This window comes from Propithecus coquereli, unplaced genomic scaffold (genome assembly GCF_000956105.1).
Source record: "Propithecus coquereli isolate 6110/MARCELLA unplaced genomic scaffold, Pcoq_1.0 Scaffold63, whole genome shotgun sequence".
Lineage (NCBI taxonomy): Eukaryota > Metazoa > Chordata > Mammalia > Primates > Indriidae > Propithecus > Propithecus coquereli.
The window spans coordinates 9,326,797-9,345,171 of NW_012152285.1; the positions used below are offsets into that span (position 1 = coordinate 9,326,797).

At 39.2% G+C, this 18,375-nt stretch overlaps 1 protein-coding gene across 1 annotated transcript in view; it reads right to left on the reverse strand.

Moving 5' to 3' along the window:
• Nucleotides 1-3,997, reverse strand: part of NOC3L (nucleolar complex associated 3 homolog (S. cerevisiae)) — a 45,940-nt gene extending 41,943 nt beyond the window's left edge. Inside the window, exons 1-2 of the mRNA XM_012659667.1 lie at nucleotides 3,905-3,997; nucleotides 2,679-2,886 (exon numbers count right to left, since the gene is read on the reverse strand). Coding sequence (XP_012515121.1) covers nucleotides 2,679-2,886; nucleotides 3,905-3,913 — 217 coding nt within the window. The 5' untranslated portion in view covers nucleotides 3,914-3,997. The remainder of the gene's footprint in view (nucleotides 1-2,678; nucleotides 2,887-3,904) is intronic.
• Nucleotides 3,998-18,375: the final 14,378 nt, after the last annotated feature.

Consider the following 18,375-nt stretch of genomic DNA (forward strand, 5'->3'; position numbering starts at 1 on the left):
ACAAGACAATCTTAGCGTCTTCCCTAATGGAACTTATAATTCTTCCCGACACCAATAAGACTGGTAAGTATTGCTGTGTAAAGGTACACACTGCATAGAATGGCACTCCTATCTACTTTAAATGAGTCTTCCATTTCTCAAACATACCATCAATGGATGCATTTCCTTGGTCAGCTTTCTCACTTCCCTAGAGTACCTTTCTAAATCTTTTATCTGTCTTCACACTTCTAACCCCATCACCTACCTAACTTCATAATCAACAGAGGACATTGCTTGCTACTTTACTGAGAATAGAAAATCCATGAGCTAGAAACTCTTTCAATTTCCCTCACTGAACTCAACAGCATTTGCATCAATCTTTTTCGTTTTCCTCTCTTATAACAACATGGACATGTGTCTCCTCCAGTGCTCTGGATCCCCAAAACTCTTGCCTTCTCCTGCATTATTGTCATTTAAGCCCTCTCTCTCCTATACTTCAACCTCTCCAAACCACTGATCTCTTCGTATTAGCATTTTAAGATGGTCAAGTCATTTTCCAGCACGCAATCTGTCAATTTCTTATCAAAATTTAAACTGGCTAAATGAACTTCCACATGAAAGAAAAATATGCAGCTGCTAAAAAAAAAATCTAAAGAACCTAAGTGAAGAAAGCAGAATGTGATGATAATCACCATTTGCTGCACAGTTCATGTAGATCATTTAGATAGAATATAGCCCTACCTCAGTTTTAACAGGTGTATAGTATTCCATCATATATATACATATATACACACACACACATATATATATATTACACTTATATTGTTTAACAATTCCTTGTTGGCAGGCATTTTGATTATTTTTGGGTTTTGGGTTTTTTTTAGGGGGTTCCCAGTATTAACAGTATGACAATGAACATGCTTGGGCATATACTGATATATATGTGTGTGTGTGTGTGTCTTGGTAAACTTTTTCAAATACAGTCATAGGATGAATTTCTAGCAGTGAAATTGTTGGATCAAAGGAAAGTGCATTTCTTTCCTTTTTAAAATCCTTGCTGATAGCTTATATGAGCTGATGAGTATATATATTTTTTCCTTTTTTTATTCAAATGGTGTAAACATATACATGAGGTGACTGCCTATAATTTCAAATGATTTAACACTATTTTTCACATTTAAGTTAACTATGTCATATCAGAATATAAAGAACCTCCTTATTTCTTGAAATAGACCTCTTTTGATTTCCAAAACGCTATACACTTCCGGTTTTCCTCCTAATCCTTTAGCTCTTCCTCAAACTCCTTTACAGATTTTTCTTCCTCCATCATTTTTTAAATGCTAGAGCTCTTTAAAATTCTATGCTAGGTTCTCTTATTCTCATGCTACATAGTCTCCACGGTGATTTTACCCAAGCGTAAGGCTTCAACTAGCATCTACATGCTGATAATTCCCAAAACTATTTTCTCTAACCCAGGTCTTTCACTCGAAACTTAAACTCTCATATCCAACTGCCTGATAGACTTCACTTAGATGCTAAATATGTAAGCATGAAGAAATCTTTTGCTTTCATTTTTAATATGTAACTATTAACATCATGCTTTTTAGATGGAAGAACTCTTTAAAAGTATCTAACTCAACCATTTCACCACTCCCCACCCCTTTTTTTTAAAGAGATAGGATCTCACTATGTTGCACAGGCTGGCCTCCAATTCTTGGGCTCAAGTGATCCTCCCATCTCAGCCTCCTGAGTACCTGGGACTTGCCCAGCTAACTATCTCATTTTTTACAGATGAGTGCCTAGAGATTAAGTAACTGACCCAGGCTATATTGCTAGTAAAAAAAAAAAATCAAGAGAAAAGCCAAGATTTCCTGACTTCGGGTCCAATGACCTTTTATATATCACAATAATATGTTGCCAAGGGATCAAAAGAAATACGTCAGGATTAAGAGAATAAGATAGACATGGGAAGACTGAATAGTTATTTAATAATTAGATATAGTCAAATATGCATACCTTAAAAGTACCAATAAAGTTGTAGAAGAACTAGCTTGACTCAAAATAGTCATATTCTTTCTTATTTTGACTACTTAGAGTTCTTAATTTTACAAAAGAATAACCATGACAATTACAACTCAATTTCACTCCAAGTTTCCAAGTGAAAAGAAAGCCAGAAGTTTAGAAAGGAAGTGCACCTTGGCAACACTGTGAAGAATGCACCAAGAACAAGCACTGTTCTTTTTTTTTTTTTTTTTGAGACAAGATCTCGCTATCTTGCCCAGGCTAGAGTGTGCTGGTGCAATCATAGCTCACTGTAACTATGGAACTCCTATGCTCAAGCAATTGTCCCACCTTAGCCTCTTTAGTAGCTAGGACTACAGGCCTGTGTCACCATGCCCACAGAGAATGAGAAACATTTATTTACAAGGCTACTCTGAGTTTGTTTACCCAAGTACTGCATCTTCAGATCTGCTTTCTAGACAAACTAAAAGCAGAGGCTAGCTCTTTCTCAAAATGAATGCTGTATTATTGTAAACTGTTTTCTCATACTATAAAGCATATAGGACTACCATCCGTACCTACTCTTAGGAAGATCTGAGAAGAAGAAGAGTGGTTACCAAAAAGAAAAATTATTTCCATAAAGAACATTTTAGGATAAGTCAATGGAAACCAGAGCCCACAAATGCTTTCACAATTACCTCGTTGTTTATCCTTTGGGTCCTCCAGTGGAATTGGTTTCTTAGACACAGCATCTTTTACAGCTTGCCTTAGTTTCCTCTGTTCTTTTCGGTACTTCTTGAGAGTGCTTTGTTGCTTAAATTGCTTATTTTTTAGCTTGTTTTCAAGTTTGACTTTACTAGTTTTTAGCAACTTTCGAAAGCTTGGGAGCTGTTTTTTATTTCTTCTCTAGGAAACAAAAGCAGAATGAACACTGCATACCCAGAAATTTAAATTACTTTATTTTTAAAATCGAGTTAAAGAGAATTGATTGTAAGTTTTTAAGTTTCATCAGAACCAATTCCACAATTTTAACGTCTCACAGCCATGGATCTTTCATATAAGAGCTAAAACAAAATTATGGTATTAATCTTACAGAATGGTACTAGAGCATCAATTATTCAACCTGGGGTCTTTCTGTGAACAGAATCAACAGCTACTCAAAGGGATCTAAGATCTCCAAAAAGGTTAAGAACCACTGATCTGTAGTGGTAAATCCCCGTTCAGGGCTAGTTGAACAACTGTAGCTTAACGCATTCAGAACAAAACGCTGGCTGTTTTAATAATTGAAATTTATATACTGTTTTACCATTCACAAAGTGCTCTAACAAATCACCTCCAACAGCCTAGTTATCCTGTAGTTATCCTCACGTTACTGATGAAGAGGCTAAGGCTCACAGAGGTTATGCAACTTTCAAAAGACCCCTCAACTAGGGCAAAACTCAATTCGGATCTTTGGATTCCACCTCTCTTGCTGGTAACCCCTCATTCGGAAATCCAAATCCCAGGACTAGCTCTAATTTTCTGTGAGAACCAGGGCAAATCACTTGCTTTCCTATCCCTTCATGGGCGGAAAATGACTCGTCTCGGATAAGTACCATGGCTCAAATCATACAGACCCTGCTTCTTATCTGTAGAAAAAGGGTTCGAAAGACGATCTTAAAGACCCCTTCCAAGTGTGAAATCCTATGGATGCAAAACTCCGTTACTGTCTCATCGTGGTCCCTTTAAGCTATGCGTGCGTACAGTGGGCGACGAAGGACGAGCCCGGAGAAGCTGACAGCGCAAAGAGCCCGGAGTAAGCCCCAAGTCTAGACCATCGCCCCCTATACAAGAGTGAATGCCTGCCGAAAAGCTAAACCAAGCAGCGACCCCGTAAGCCAGAGGGGCCCTAGACCGCGGGGACTGGGCTTCTGAGGACACTTACTGCCTTCATCCTTACGCCCGAACAGAGACCCGGCCTGAAAAATTCATCAGGGTCAGGGGTAATCCAGGAATCCGGCGCAGAGACACACGTGCTGAAGCCGCGCCAGTTTACTAGCCGGAAGCACCTTCCAGCCCCGCCCCATCCTCCGCCGCCGGAAATAACGAGGCGGGACTTCCGTCGGCAGGTTCGGGGTCGCGGCCTTTCGCGATGTCGGTTTCGCCGCCCTGAGCTGGCGGCGCCGCGGCTTGCGCACGCGTGTGAGCACGCGCGAAGCCCCAAGAGGCACCGGGGCCAAAGGTGGGTGGCCGGTGGCGGAAGGGGGTGGAGGCGTTTTACAAAGGTCTTTGACTCTTTGACTTTCGTCCCATTTCTTTTGAAATCTTGGGGAAATCGGGCTCCACCTCTCAGAAGGAGAGTGCTTGGTTTTTTCAATCACCCTTACTGCATTTTGTGCCTCTCCTCACGTTGCTTATCTCACCGGGTTATACACCCTGATTTTCGTAGTCTTCCCTCCCGGCAGCCTTGAGCACAGGGAGCAGCTTACCCCTTTTGTGTAATGCTCGCGCCTCCACGGGCACCCTGGGCGTGTTTGTGGAATGCGAATGATTTTTATCACCTTCCGTCACTCAAAAGTGTGTGATTCTTGATATTTTATTTTGAAAAAAAATTTTTTTCTAATTTTGGCCATTGTCTGATAGGGAACTATATCAGTGAGACTCATCTGCATTTCAGTATTTTACAACTATTACCTTTGGGTAAATTCTCCCGTCTGCTTAGTAATTCCACCGAAGTCATTGATTTTAACAGGAAGTTTTATGCATTGCAAGAATAATGTATTTTTCAAAATGCCTCTCAAAGACTTTTTTCCCTGAAGAAATTTAAAAATTCCACTTCAATTTATTAAAAAAAAAAAAAAATGTATGATTCTTGAGCACAACCCTGGCACTGAGTCTGACCTGGCAGTCCTGAGCAGGCAAGGGAAGCCAGCAGAGGCTCAAAGAGTTCTGAGCCCCTTGGATGGTATTGGTCTTAAAGAGACTGGGGGAGGAGGGTGAACTTGCCAGTTTCTGGATCCCACCTCAAAAAGCAAGAATCCCCTTCTGTCTGGCACTGTTCTTCCTACCTCCCTTCCCTTCCAACTTCCCCCTTGCTCGCTCTCCTTCCAGTCTCTGAAACAGCAGAGCCTGTGCCCTTGGAGTGTTACTTCATCGGACACATTGAAAACATCGTCTGTGCTTTTCCCAAGTGCCTTCCAAAACATATCAACACATCTATAGTCACTCCCATCCTTTCAGCCTCCCCTCCAATCTCTCTAAGGATGAGGCATCCCCATTCCAATTCAAAACCTATTCCTCCCAGCTTCATCAGACTCTGTATTATTAATTATTCCTTCTCTCCTGTGTCCTTTCCCCTACCCTTTCCTTCACTAATAGATGCTTCCCTTCAACCTGTAAACATTCAAATCTCTTCCATCCTTAAAATTTTTTTCTGATAAACTTACCTCTTTTTTTCTTTTGTAGAGACAAGGTTTCATTGTGTTGCCCACGCTGGAGTTCAGTGGTGCGACTTACCTCCTTTAATTGCTGATTTGTATTCTTCCTTCCCTGCTTGCCCCTTTTCCCAGAAAAAGTATTAAATAGTATTCTCCTGGTGTCTCCACTTCCTCGTGTCTATTATCATAGCCCAAGCTTTTCCCAGCTTTTTTAAGAACTGTATCATACTCTTGGCCCATTTTAAGTTTATCATCAACTAAAATCTCTGGACCATTTTTAAGCAATTGTTGCCAAGCTAAATCTCTCCCATCTTGAATTTGAGCAGTCTGTCGTTTGAAAGGAAACTTAAAAATGGAAGTTTACGTGATTCCTACTCATTTAATCTTACTGGTTTCTTAATTCTGTTGTCTCTAGCTTTGCGTCATCTCCTGTTCACTCAATCCACTGGCAAGCCCCATTTGGGCTCCAGATCTTCTTAGATCCTTTAGAGATTTCCTGGACACTTGAGCTGAGAAGGGTCACTGAGCTATCCCAAACTAGCATCGCAGAGATTGTACCCAGATATTCTATGAGCTCTTTTGGGAAGTGTGTTAAGAACCTATCTGGCTCTGCCCATAACATTCCACTGAAACTGATCTCATTAAGGTCACCAAGAACCTCCAAATCGTGGTTTTTTTCTGTGTGCAATGAATTACATCGTTTCTTTCTTATTTAACCTGACTGGATCTCTCTGCTGCATTTGATGCTACACTATCTCCTTTCTAACATTAGAACTCCCTTCACTTGGCTGGGCATGGTGGCTCATGCCTATAATCCTAGCACTTTAGGAGGCTGAGGCAGGAGGATTGCTTGAGCTCAGGAGTTCAAGACCACCCTGAGCAAGAGTGAGATCCCGTCTCTACTAAAAACAGAAAAATTAGCTGGGCATCATGCCATGCGCCTGTAATCCCAGGTATTCGAGAGTCTGAGGCAACCGGATCAGTTGAGCCCAGGAGTTTGAGGTTACCGTGAGCTATGATGACACCACTGCACTCTACCCAGGGCAACAGAGCAAGACTCAGACTCAAAAAAAAAAAAAAAAAAAAAAATTCCCTTGGCTCTCCTAAGAGCCCTTCCCTCGGTTCTCCTCCTACCTCCATTCTTTCTTCCTCCCTTCGATGAAGGTGACTCTCAGGGTTCTACTCTTGGCCCACTTTTCTACTTCTCTTCTCACTCTACTTGCTCTACCAGCATGATCTCATCTCTCTACCTATTGCAAAGAGATTTTGTCCAGCCCATACCTCTCCCCCAAGCTTCAGTCTTGTAGCCACCTGCCACCTGGACATCTCTTCATGGTAACCATGGGACTTCAAATCACTATGTTCAAAAGTGAACTATTTTTTCCACTTGCATGTCATCCAACATTCCCTGTTTCTTTCAGTTACCCACAGCTAGAATCCCAATATTCCAGAGATCTTTGGAAATAAGCCAGGGCTTTCTTGGCCCTTTACCATATTACAATTCTTCCATTTTCTTTAAACAGGTTTGAAAACTGTTACTAAGTGGACATGGTACAATAAGGATTGTGGTGTTCCAGTCCCACAAGATAATTTATGTAAGTTATGATATGTAACTATATGAATGTTTGCCACTTTGTAACATCTGTTTGGGAATAGAAGAGGCCCACACCTCAGGATCCCAAATTAGAAAACAAAAGTTGTAATTGGATGTCGTCACTGTCAGACATCTTGGACATAAAAGAGTGAGGCAGGCTGCCTTACTCACCTTTGCTCACCCAAAGGTGACCTTGTAGGAATTAGAAAAAGCCTCCATTTCCTCAAGGCAATTTACTGTCATCAGCAAAAAAAAAAAGTTTACTATGTCTACACATAAACGTCGAATGATGCCCCTTGAGTTGTGTAACATACAGTCCTCCCTTATATCAAAGTACTTGACCATGCTCAGACCCTTTCTCTTTCTCCTCCTAAGATTTAGGGGAGGGAAGGAGTTTAGAATCTCTGTTCAGACCTTTGAAATAGTGTGACAGTTAAGGTAAAACCTCACCAACAGAGAGTTGAGAAATAACTGTGGATAACATTTAAATATTACATATAGTTACCTTGGTACAAAATAAAAAACTTTACTGCGATGTCACTCTTGTAGAATTCTAAATCTTACTTTCACTGATTTATTTATTTGTTTATTTATTTATGTATTTTGGAGACAGAATCTCTCTTGTCCAGGCTGAAGTGTAGTGGTGTGACCATAGTTCACTGTAACCTTGAAGTCCTAGGCTTAAGGGATCCACCTACCTGAGCTTCCCAAGTAGCTAGGACTACAGTTGTGTGCCACCATGCCTGGCCAATTTCTTTTTTTTCTATATAGAGACAGGGTCTCGCTCTGTTGCCCAGACTGGTCTTGAACTCCTGGGCTCAAGTGATTTTCCCACCGCAGACTCCCAAAGTGCTATGATTGTAGGCATGAGCTGCTGCACCTGGCCATCATTCACTGATTTATAAAAAGAAGCTATTTGGGGCCTGTTTTCAGATATAGAATACAGTTGTATGGTTATTAATGTACTCCTTAATAGAAATTATCAACTATAAAGAAATACACCACTTCCAAGAGGTACTGGTAATTTTATTTGTGATTTTTTTTTTTGAGATAGGTCTCACTCTGTTGCCTGGGCTAGAATGCAATGGCATCATCATAGCTCACTGCAATCTCAAACTCCTGGGTTCAAGCAATCTTCCTGCCTCAGTCTCCCAAATAGCTGGGACTACAGGTGCAAACCACCACACCCAGCTAGGTTTGTGATATTTTAAAACAGAGTTCTTTAGGATTATGCCATTGTGTCACTTGAGGACTGTCCTACACAGAACTGGATAGACGTGGACAATATATCTGTGTCTGATTATTTGATTGGGATTGGATTCCAACCCAGTGTATCTGTTTTGGAGTGATTGTGTCTTTGGTTTTCCTCTCAATGGCTAATTACCTTTAAGAGACTAAGAGCCTGGCTGTGACAGGAGGATCACTTGAGCTCAGGAGTTTGAGGTTGCAGTGAACTATGATCGCACCACTGCACTCTAGCCTGGGCAACAGAGAGAGACTCTGTCTCAAAAAAATAACAATAAACATTAAAATAAAAGCCTATAATAGGCTCGAAGTTGATATTTCATATTCTTTTTGAAAAATTATTAAATAGTGCTGTGTTATAAATGTAAATCTCCATAATCCAAACATAAAGAATTTGATAATATATATGTCATGGTCTCTACTTTCTATAATGTTAAAATATAGTCGAGAAATATATGTAGTTAAGAAAAATAATTCTGCATAACCAAATACAGAATAATAGAAGAGATTGCATAGGTGCTAAAAGATAAAGGAAAGCTGCTTTAGAGGAAATGATAGAGCAATGTATATATTTAAGTGGAACTGGCAGAAAGGATGCTGTATATACTTAAATGGAACTGGCAGAAAGTTCAGATAGATGGAATATTATGTTCTAAGCAAGTCCACCCAGGTAGTACAAATAATTTATATTGTGGTCCATCAGGAAATTAGGTTAAAATAACTAATAAGTAATTATAATTAATTTTGATTAATAACAAAACATAAAATAGTGATGTAGTAGATTGTTTCATCCTACCAAACCCTCAGCTGGAACCACCCCAAAAATGGTGGCAAGGGAGCTCCTACAAAGGAATGCCCCAAACCATTAGAGATGAGGCCAGTTGGGATTCCAAAGAAAGAAGCACGAAATATCAGGGTGCTCAGTCCATAGCATTTATCAGGGGAACTTACAGAGTGCTGTAGCAATCCTCAAGACAGCAAGAGAAAAGGGGTGTTCTACCTGAGTATGTCTGTAATGAGGGGGTCAGGGTGAGGAATTTATACAGGGGCTTAAGGAATTTGGCTCAGGGCTGGGGCCAGTTTTTTTCAGTATTTTGAGTAACAACCTAAATAACTTTACCTATTTCTAGGAATGTTCAAGGCCTTGGTTTGGGTTCAATCCTGCTGAGAAAAACCTGCAGCTGGCTGGGTCACAGAGGGCTCCAGACACTGTGATTTTTGGTCAGGATGCAAAAAGAAAGCAGAGGTGGTCAGGGGCTCTGGGGGGCCCTACACATGCTGTTGGTGTTCCACCTACATCCCCTCTGCACTTTCTGTTCCGTGCATGCTGAAAAAGTCCTTTGCGAGCACTTGCAAATTTTCACCTTAAGGACTTTTTCTGTACCCCTACGGGGCAGGCTAGAAGTACCAAGTAATTTCCACCACTGAAAGCAGTCTTCAACCAACAACAAATGAGAGTTGAAGGATAAATATACCAATTATGGTAGGCTGAAAAATGTCTTCTGAAGATATGAAGCCCACATTTCCTAGAAACCTATGAATATTACCTTATATGGACAAAGATGTAATTAAGTTAAGGATCTTAAAATGGGGAGATTACCCAGGTGGGCACTCATATGTGTCCTTTTAAGAAGTAGGCAGGACCCGAAGGTTTATGGCAGCACAATTCACTATTGCAAGAATGTGGAAACAACCCAAGTGCCCATCAGTCCATGAGTGGATTATCAAAATTTGGTATATGTTTACAATGGAATATTACTCAATCATAAGAAACGACAGTGATCTAGCACCTCTTATACTTTCCTGGATTAAACTTAAGCCCATTATCCAAAGTGAGGCACCACAAGAGCAGAAGAACGGGATCCATTTGTACTCACCATCAAATTGGTATTAACTAATCAACACATAAATGCACATATAAGAATAACATCTATTGGCTGTTGGGCAGGGGAGAGGGGGGCGGGGGGAGGAGGGAGGAGGGGATGGGTATTTGTATACACAAGGAGTGCAATGCGCACCACCCAAAGGATGGACATATTTGAAACTCAGACTTGGTGGGGGGACCAAGGGCAACATACGTAACGTAAACATCTGTACCCCCATAATATGCTGAAATAAAGAAAAAAAAAAAAAGAAGTAGGCAGGGAGGCCAGGCATGGTAGCTCAGGCCTGTAATCCCAGTACTTTGGGAGGCTGAGGTGGGAGGATCCCTTGGGGCCCAGGAGTTCGAGATTACAGTGAGCTATGATCACACCACTGCACTGCAGACTGGATGACAGAGCAATGCCCTGTCTCTAAAGAAGAGATAGGCAGGGAGAGATTTCACACAGAAGAAAAGGCAATGTGACCACAGAGGCAGAGATTGAAGTGATATAGACATAAATCAAGGAATGCCATCTGTCACCAGAACAGGAAAGAGATAAGGAAAAAAATTGTCTTCTAGAGCTGAGCCCAGTGCTATACATTTCAGACTTCTGGCCTCTAGAACTGAGAGAGAATAAATTTCTGTTGTTTTAAACCACCAATTTTGTGATAATTTGTTACAGCAGCCATAGAAAACAAATACACCAATATTTATACCAATAAATATGCAAATGTCCTTGCTCCTCAGAGGTAGGAAAACTCTAAGGCATCTTCTACCTTGTTTCCCAAAGATTGAGTCCCACCTGCAGAGATAAGCTACTTATTAGCACATTCTATTAGTGTCCTTCTCTTCCCAGTCTCAGTTCCCCACCCTGCTATCAGTGGTTTCTGGACTCACCTTCAAAATAAACCACTTGCATTCAAATCCTTATGTATTAGTTTCTGAGGGCTGTCATGACAAAGTGCCACAAATTGGGTGGTTTAAAAACAACAGAAATGTATTCTCTCATAACTGTGGAGGCAAGAAGTCTGAAATCAAGGTGTTGGCACAATTGGCTTCTTTTTAGAGCTCTGAGAGAGAATCTGTTCCATGCCTCTATCCTTGCTTCTCGTGACAGCTGACAGTCCTCAGCATTCTTTGACTTGTAGATGCATCACTCCAATCTCTGCTTCCATCTTTATGTAGCATCCTCCCTGTATCTCTGTCTTCACATGGCCGTATTCCCCCTTATAAGGACACTAGTCATATTGGATTAAGGGCCCATTGTAATGACCTCATCTTAACTTTATTACATTTGCAAAGACCCCCTATTTCCAAATAAAGTCACATTCATAGTTACGAGGGGTTAGGATTTTAATGTATCTTTTTGGGGAGATATGCAATTCAACCCATAGCACCTTGACTCAGGGTCAAATTCAAAAGATGCAAGCCTAAGACAGCTATCACTTATTTAGGCACTTTTTATGTTTCCCTAAATGTGAATTATTTCATTTTATCTTCAGTAATCTTATGAAATAAATATTAGGTCCATTTAATTAATTTATTTTACTTAATGAATAAGAGGATTAGCTAGTATAGTATACCAAAGTCTGTGTTTGCACCAGGTGGGAAATGTAACAAGATGCCAGTCCCTTCAGTGGGAGTAGTTTTTCAGTAAAAGGGATTAAATATCTTTAGCTCTTTCCCAATCTGCAATATTATGGATCAGGGAAAAATTAAAGAGGGATTTTCCTAGGCTTATAATATATGTTATTTTCTATGTAAGATTTTTGTTGATAAATTAAAACATGACATTTCCTCTTTCTTACATTGACTGTTCAGACCCATTCTTTATTAATTGCCTTTCAAAATCCCTAGGGAAGAAGTAAATTCCATGTACAAAGTTAAGTACAGTTTCTGATAGTCCTTTGGGCAGCAGTAGTTTCTCACCCTCCTCTCTGTACCAGACTCTGCTAGGAGCTCTCTGTGAAAGAATGATCTGTAAAACAAGGGGGTATTGTCTCTAGGTCTCTATTCTAAAGCTGCTGGGAAGTATAGCTGAATGGGAAGGAGACTGTCAAATGAACTAACATCTAAGATATCATGCATATCATCCTCTTTTATTCTAGTATTCTCTACTTCACCTATCACCAAAGCTCAAGTCCTGTTTCTGGTTGCACGTTTGAAAATAGTTCTGCACATAGGTTTGTCCACATACACTCCAAAGACCTACTGGGTGGCATTTATTCTTCTGGTTGCTTTCCTTCATTTTCCAAGCTGGTGCTGCTGATCATATTTAAAATTCACTTGAGCAAAGAAATGGATACATAAGTAAAATGTAGGTATCTATGAGGTTAATGAGAAGTCTGGATGATTCAGAATATCTCCTCCAACATCTGTCACACCAGAAAGAAGGAAAAGATCTGTCCTAAGGAATCTCTTGAGTGCATTAGGGGCGAATGGACTTTTTAATATGTAAGAATTTTTTAACATCTAGGGGAAAAAAGGGAGGTTTATCAAAGAATTATGGACATAATTTAAAACCACCAAAGTCAGGTTCAGTGAGCACTTGTTGATGGTTTCTGGAGGTGGCAAAAAATGGGAAGTGAAGAAAAAGAAGGAAGGAAGTGAAAGAGGCTCCAGAACATAATATAATATAATAAATGACATAATGTGTCAGTTCAAATATGTGTATGAGTTATCTGTTGCTGCTTAAGAAAGAAATTCTCTTAAACTTAGCAAGTTAAAACAATAATCATTTATTATTTCACACAGTTTCTGTTGGTCTGGATTTTAGGAGTGGCTTAGTAGGAGTGTTCAGGTTCTGCAGGTTGCAGTCTAGATATTGGCCAAGGCTGCAGTCACCTGAAAACTTTACTGAGGCTCAAGGATTAACCTCCAAGATGGCTCACTCATATGGCTGTTGGAAAAAAAGCTTCAGTTTCTTGCTATGTGAACCTCTCCATGGGACTACTTGGGTGTCCTCATGACAAAGCAGCTGGCTTCCCCCAGAGCACGTGAACTGTGATTGAACCACTGTATTCCAGCCTGGGCAACAGAGTGAGACCCTGTCTCACACACACACAAAAATAAGTAAAATAAAGAGATAATGTATATTAAAGTACCTGGCACACAAAAAGTGTGGTAAACTTGAGAATCATTCCCCTCTTCTTTCTGGCTAATAATTTCATGAGATATTTGCACAGCTCTTCCATTTGAATCTCTTTTCCTGTCTTCATCCTTCTCAATTCATTTATTTATCCTTTTATTAATTCATTTATTTAACAATTATGAATCGACTACTTAACTCTGTATCAGCCACTGTGTCAGGGGCTGAGAGAAAAAAATACAATTCCTGCCCTGGTTGAGCTTATTATCTATTAGTGGGAAGCAGATGTTAATGAAAGAACCACACAAATAGATGTAAATTAAAAAATTTTGTTAGTTGTAATTAATGCCCTAAAGGACAGCATATATTGTGACATATCATAATAAGGAAAAATGGCCTGGTCAGGGAGGTCATAGAAGGCTTTCCCTGAAGAAATGATGACAACTGAGATCTGAAGGAAATAGAAGTTAACTCTGTGTATTTGTGTGTGTGTGTATGTGTGTGTGCATATGTGTTTGTGGTGGTGTTGGTGGTGATTATAATTTCTAGCAGATGGAATAGCATGTGCAAAGTTCTGTGATCAAAGGGAGCACAGCTTCATCTACCGGTCAGTGTTTTCGTCTCACTTTCTCCCTCTTTCCTTCCTTTCTTTCACCTTGCATTCAGAGAGCTGGGTCAACAGTTTCCTCAGTTCCCTGACACATTATTATCATTCATCCGTGCAGAGACCCTCTGTTGCTTCTTAAAATTTATCTGTATATTCAGTTTTATCCCTTTTTAGCAATTTCTTTCTCTTCTCTTCCATAGGCAACCATTTTAATGCATTTAATATAGATTTTTTAAAATCCTGTTCTTATGAAAATATTGTTTTCTGTATATATATTCTTTATTTAAATGATATTGTTTTATTAATCTCATTTCTTTTTCACTTGGCACTATGTTTTTAATATTCATCTAAGCTGCTCTGTGTATATCTGATCTATTGTTTCTAATTGCTTTGTAGTGCTCCATGGTGGTGCATTTGCCACTTATTATATGTTTACTTCAATTCTGGATTGTCTCTAATTCCTTTTTACTTCAAACAATGACAACAGCAGCACTCACACACTTTAATCAATGTCTTCCAACATGTCCCCTTAGGGACCTCTGAGAAAATTCCTTTGAATGGTATAACCAGGAGCGGAATTGCTGGGTCATAGGTTATGCATGTACTTGATTTGACTAAGTCATGCCAGCTGGGTCTCCAGAATACCTGCATGTCATCAGAGGTTTTCTGTTAAATGGTTACTTAACCTCCACTACTCTCTATCAGAGCATCCTGGATTCCTGGATTTGTCTATTCAATTCTTTTTCCTCTTATACCCCTTCACAAACCCATTGTGAGCAAGCCACCAGTGTTATAGTAATATTCTCCTTCATTAGCCTAAATCCAAAGCCAGTTTGTCATATCCCCTTTAGGAATTCACAGCACACAGTTACATGGTAAAGATAATCACTAACTGCTAATGGAGGTTTCTATTGTTGTTTCCTAAACACTTAAAGTACCGTAAGATTATCCTTTAGCACATAATTTGTACACTTCTCTGAGATCTCCTTTCAATTCTCAAATATTTCTTAGGATTATCTAGTCACTAAGGTGGACTGGAAGTTGTTTGGACTAAAATTTTTTACTTAGTCTCACAAGAAGAAATTTAGATGGCTGAGTAAAGTCAAGGTATGGGATAGGTTTAGCCTCATTTATAGTAAAAAAAAAAATAATTTAAACTAGTAAAGAGAAGTCCTTTCTGAAAGATAAAATTGGGAAGTTTTTTAAAGGAATATAATCCATCTTTGGTGAGGATTCAGGAAGATGGACACTTTCACATAGTGCTGATGGGAAATGCACAATGCTTTCTGAAAAGCAATTTGACAGTGTGTATCAAAAGCCTTTAAATGTTTAAGACTGGGCACTGTGGCTCATGCGTGTAATCCCAGCACTTTGGGAGGCCAAGGTAGGAAGATCACTTGAGGCCAGGGGTTCCAGACCAGCCTGAGAAACATGGTGTAACCTGGTCTCTATGAAAAATAGAAAATTTAGCTGGGCATGATGGTGCATGCCTATAGTCCCAGGTACTCAGGAGGCTGGGGAGGACTGCTTAGGAATTCAAGGTTGCAGTTAGCTATGATCATGCCACTCCATTCAGCTTGGGTGACAGAGTGAGACCCTGTCTCAAAAAAACAAAAAAATACAAAAAAACGTGTTTAAGGCAGGAGTTACAGATAAGGAAAGGGAGAAGACTAGAATGAACTATGAACTTTTTGGTATTGAATTTAAATTGGAGGTATCAGTATAATCTCTCTCTCTCTCTCTCTCTCTTTCTCTCCCCCCCCAACACATACACACACACACACAGATAGATATGTAAATAGGGATGTGTGTGTGTTTATGTGTCTCTGTGTATCTCTGTACATATATCTCTTACCTCTGTCTGCCGAAAGGGCCTAGAAGCAATGAGACTCCAGTACCAATGAGCATACCTAGTGATTAGATCTTAATTTATAAATAACATTTTCCTATAGAAGGAATCAAGCCTTTTTGTTCTTTCTTTCTCTCTCTCTTTCTTTCTTTCTCTCGCTCTCTTTCCTTCCTTCCTTCCTTTCTTTCATTAATTAATTATCGAGACAGAGTCTCACTCTGTTGCCCTGGCTAGAGTGAGTGCCGTGGCATCAGCCTAGCTCACAGCAACCTCAAACTCCTGGATTCAAGCGATCCTACTGCCTCAGCCTCCCAAGTAGCCAGGACTACAGGTGCACACCACCACGCCAGGCTAATTTTTTTCTATTTTTAGTAGAGATGGGGTCACACTCTTGCTCAGGCTGGTCTTGAACTCCTGAGCCCAAGCAATCTTCCTGCCTCGGCCTCCCAGAGTGCTAGGATTATAGGCATGAGCCACCATGCCCAGCCAGGGCTTTTTGGAAAAATGGATCTTTCCAAGGCTGAGGCAGGGAAAATATTGAAAAGAGCCTGGAGCATCCTGTGGTATCAGAAAGTAAGAAGATTGCTCAAAGATAAAGAGAACCAATCAAAAACGACATAGTAATCAACTTTAGGAGTTCTCAGTGACCAAATATGAGACAGTTTGAACAACAAAATAAATAACAATAGTATGGCATTTTATAACACATAGAATAAAATGAGAGCCTATCAGCCTGTACTGATAAAAATAAATAATCAAATAGGTAGGTTAGGATGGTGGCTCACACCTATAATCCCAGCACTTTGGGAGGCTGAGGTGGGACGACCACTTGAGACCAGGAGTTCAAAACCAGCCTGGGCAACATAGTGAGAACCTGTCTCTACAAAACATAAAAAATTAGCCGGTGTGGTGGCACACACCTGCAGTCCTGGCTACTTGGGAGATTGAGGTCAGAGGATTGCTTGAGCCCAAGAGTTGGAGGTTGCAGTGAGCCATGATTGTGTCACTGCACTCCAGCCTGGGTGACAGAACAAGGTCATGTCTCTTAAAAATAATAATAATAAATAAATACATAAATGGGGGAGACGGGAAAGCTCTTCCTTACCATAAAATTCCAAATAAATGTACAAAGAATGATGAAGATAGATGTCATTTGGCAAACATCATAGTAATAAATGTTGCAAGCACAAAAAGTATGAGAAACAGATATTTATATTGTCTTAAAGTATCTCCTTATGTACACATATTTCAAAACAACATATTGTACATAATATATACAATTTTTATCAATTAAAAATAAAATAATAAAGGTATCTCTTCACAAAATACTTACAAAAGGCAAAATAGTAACTTTACAGTGCAGAAACCCAGCAGATACCATCCTAAGTTATCAAAGTTAGTATCACCAGTATTGGGATAAATCAACACTATGTGCCTCCTCCTATGATGCATGGAGAAGGACACAACGTCATTTCTGTGGTATTCCTACCAACAATACATAGCCTGAATTTAATTATGATGGAACATTAGACCAAAAGTGAGGGACAGCTTACAAAATAATTGGCCAATATTCTTCAAAAGTGTCAAGGTTATGCAGGATCAGCTAGATAATTTACAGAGACCACTTCAAATTAAAATGTGAGGTTCTTTCTTCAACAATGATTAAGAATTCAAGATGGCAACAGCAGAGTGTTAAACCAAGTGTACAGGGCCCTGTGCAACTGCTCACATAGTACGTCCGTGAAGCTGGCCCTGAGGTTGCGAAAGACAAAGACTGAAAAACTGTCCTGCATTGGAGGGGTAGAGACATGGAAACTAAATGGAGTGATAGATCCTGCACCAGATCAAGGACATTAGTGGAACAAAATGAAAAATGTGAATAAGGTCTATAGATTAGATAATATTTTATCAATGTTAATTTCCTGATTTTGATTATTATAGTTATATTAGATGTCAATATTTAGGGAATCTGAATGAAGACCATATGGAAATACTTTTATTAGTTTTGCAAATTTTTCTAAGTCTCAAATTATTTCCAAGTGAAAAATTAAAAAAAGTATTAAGAGATATAGAAGATCAGTGAGCATTGTAGGACCCACTGAAATCATATTGTTCCAAGTCTCAAATTATTTCCAAGTGAAAAATTAAAAAAAGTATTAAGAGATATAGAAGATCAGTGAGCATTGTAGGACCCACTGAAATCATATTGAAGATAGAACTTAAAGCTGTATTTTGGAGATTGGATGAATTTGAATGGATAGAAAGGAGATTTAACTGGGCATAAGAAGAAAACATGTAAAACAATGCAAAGTCCTTGGCTTTTAAGTCTAATAAAAAAATAAAATGTATGTTTATATCATTTTTCCCTATTAATTCCATTTGTAATAAATTTTCCTGAGAAAATAACCAAAGATATGTACAGATATTTAGTATATACCTAGAATTTCATTGTAACAGTGTATAAACACTGTCATAAAACATAAAACAATGGGAAACCATCAAAATGGCTAATAAAAGGGGATTGATTAAATATAATTTGTTTCATCCATAGAATGGGAAACAACACAGCAAATTAAATCATCTGTAAAAGAATATTCAATTTATATTAACATTGATTATTTCTGAATGATGGGATTGTGGCTGTTTTTGTTTTTTAAAATTTCTGTATTCTGTTTTATTGCAAAATGAATCTAATTAACTTGTTATATTTATGTAATAAAAACAAAGATGTC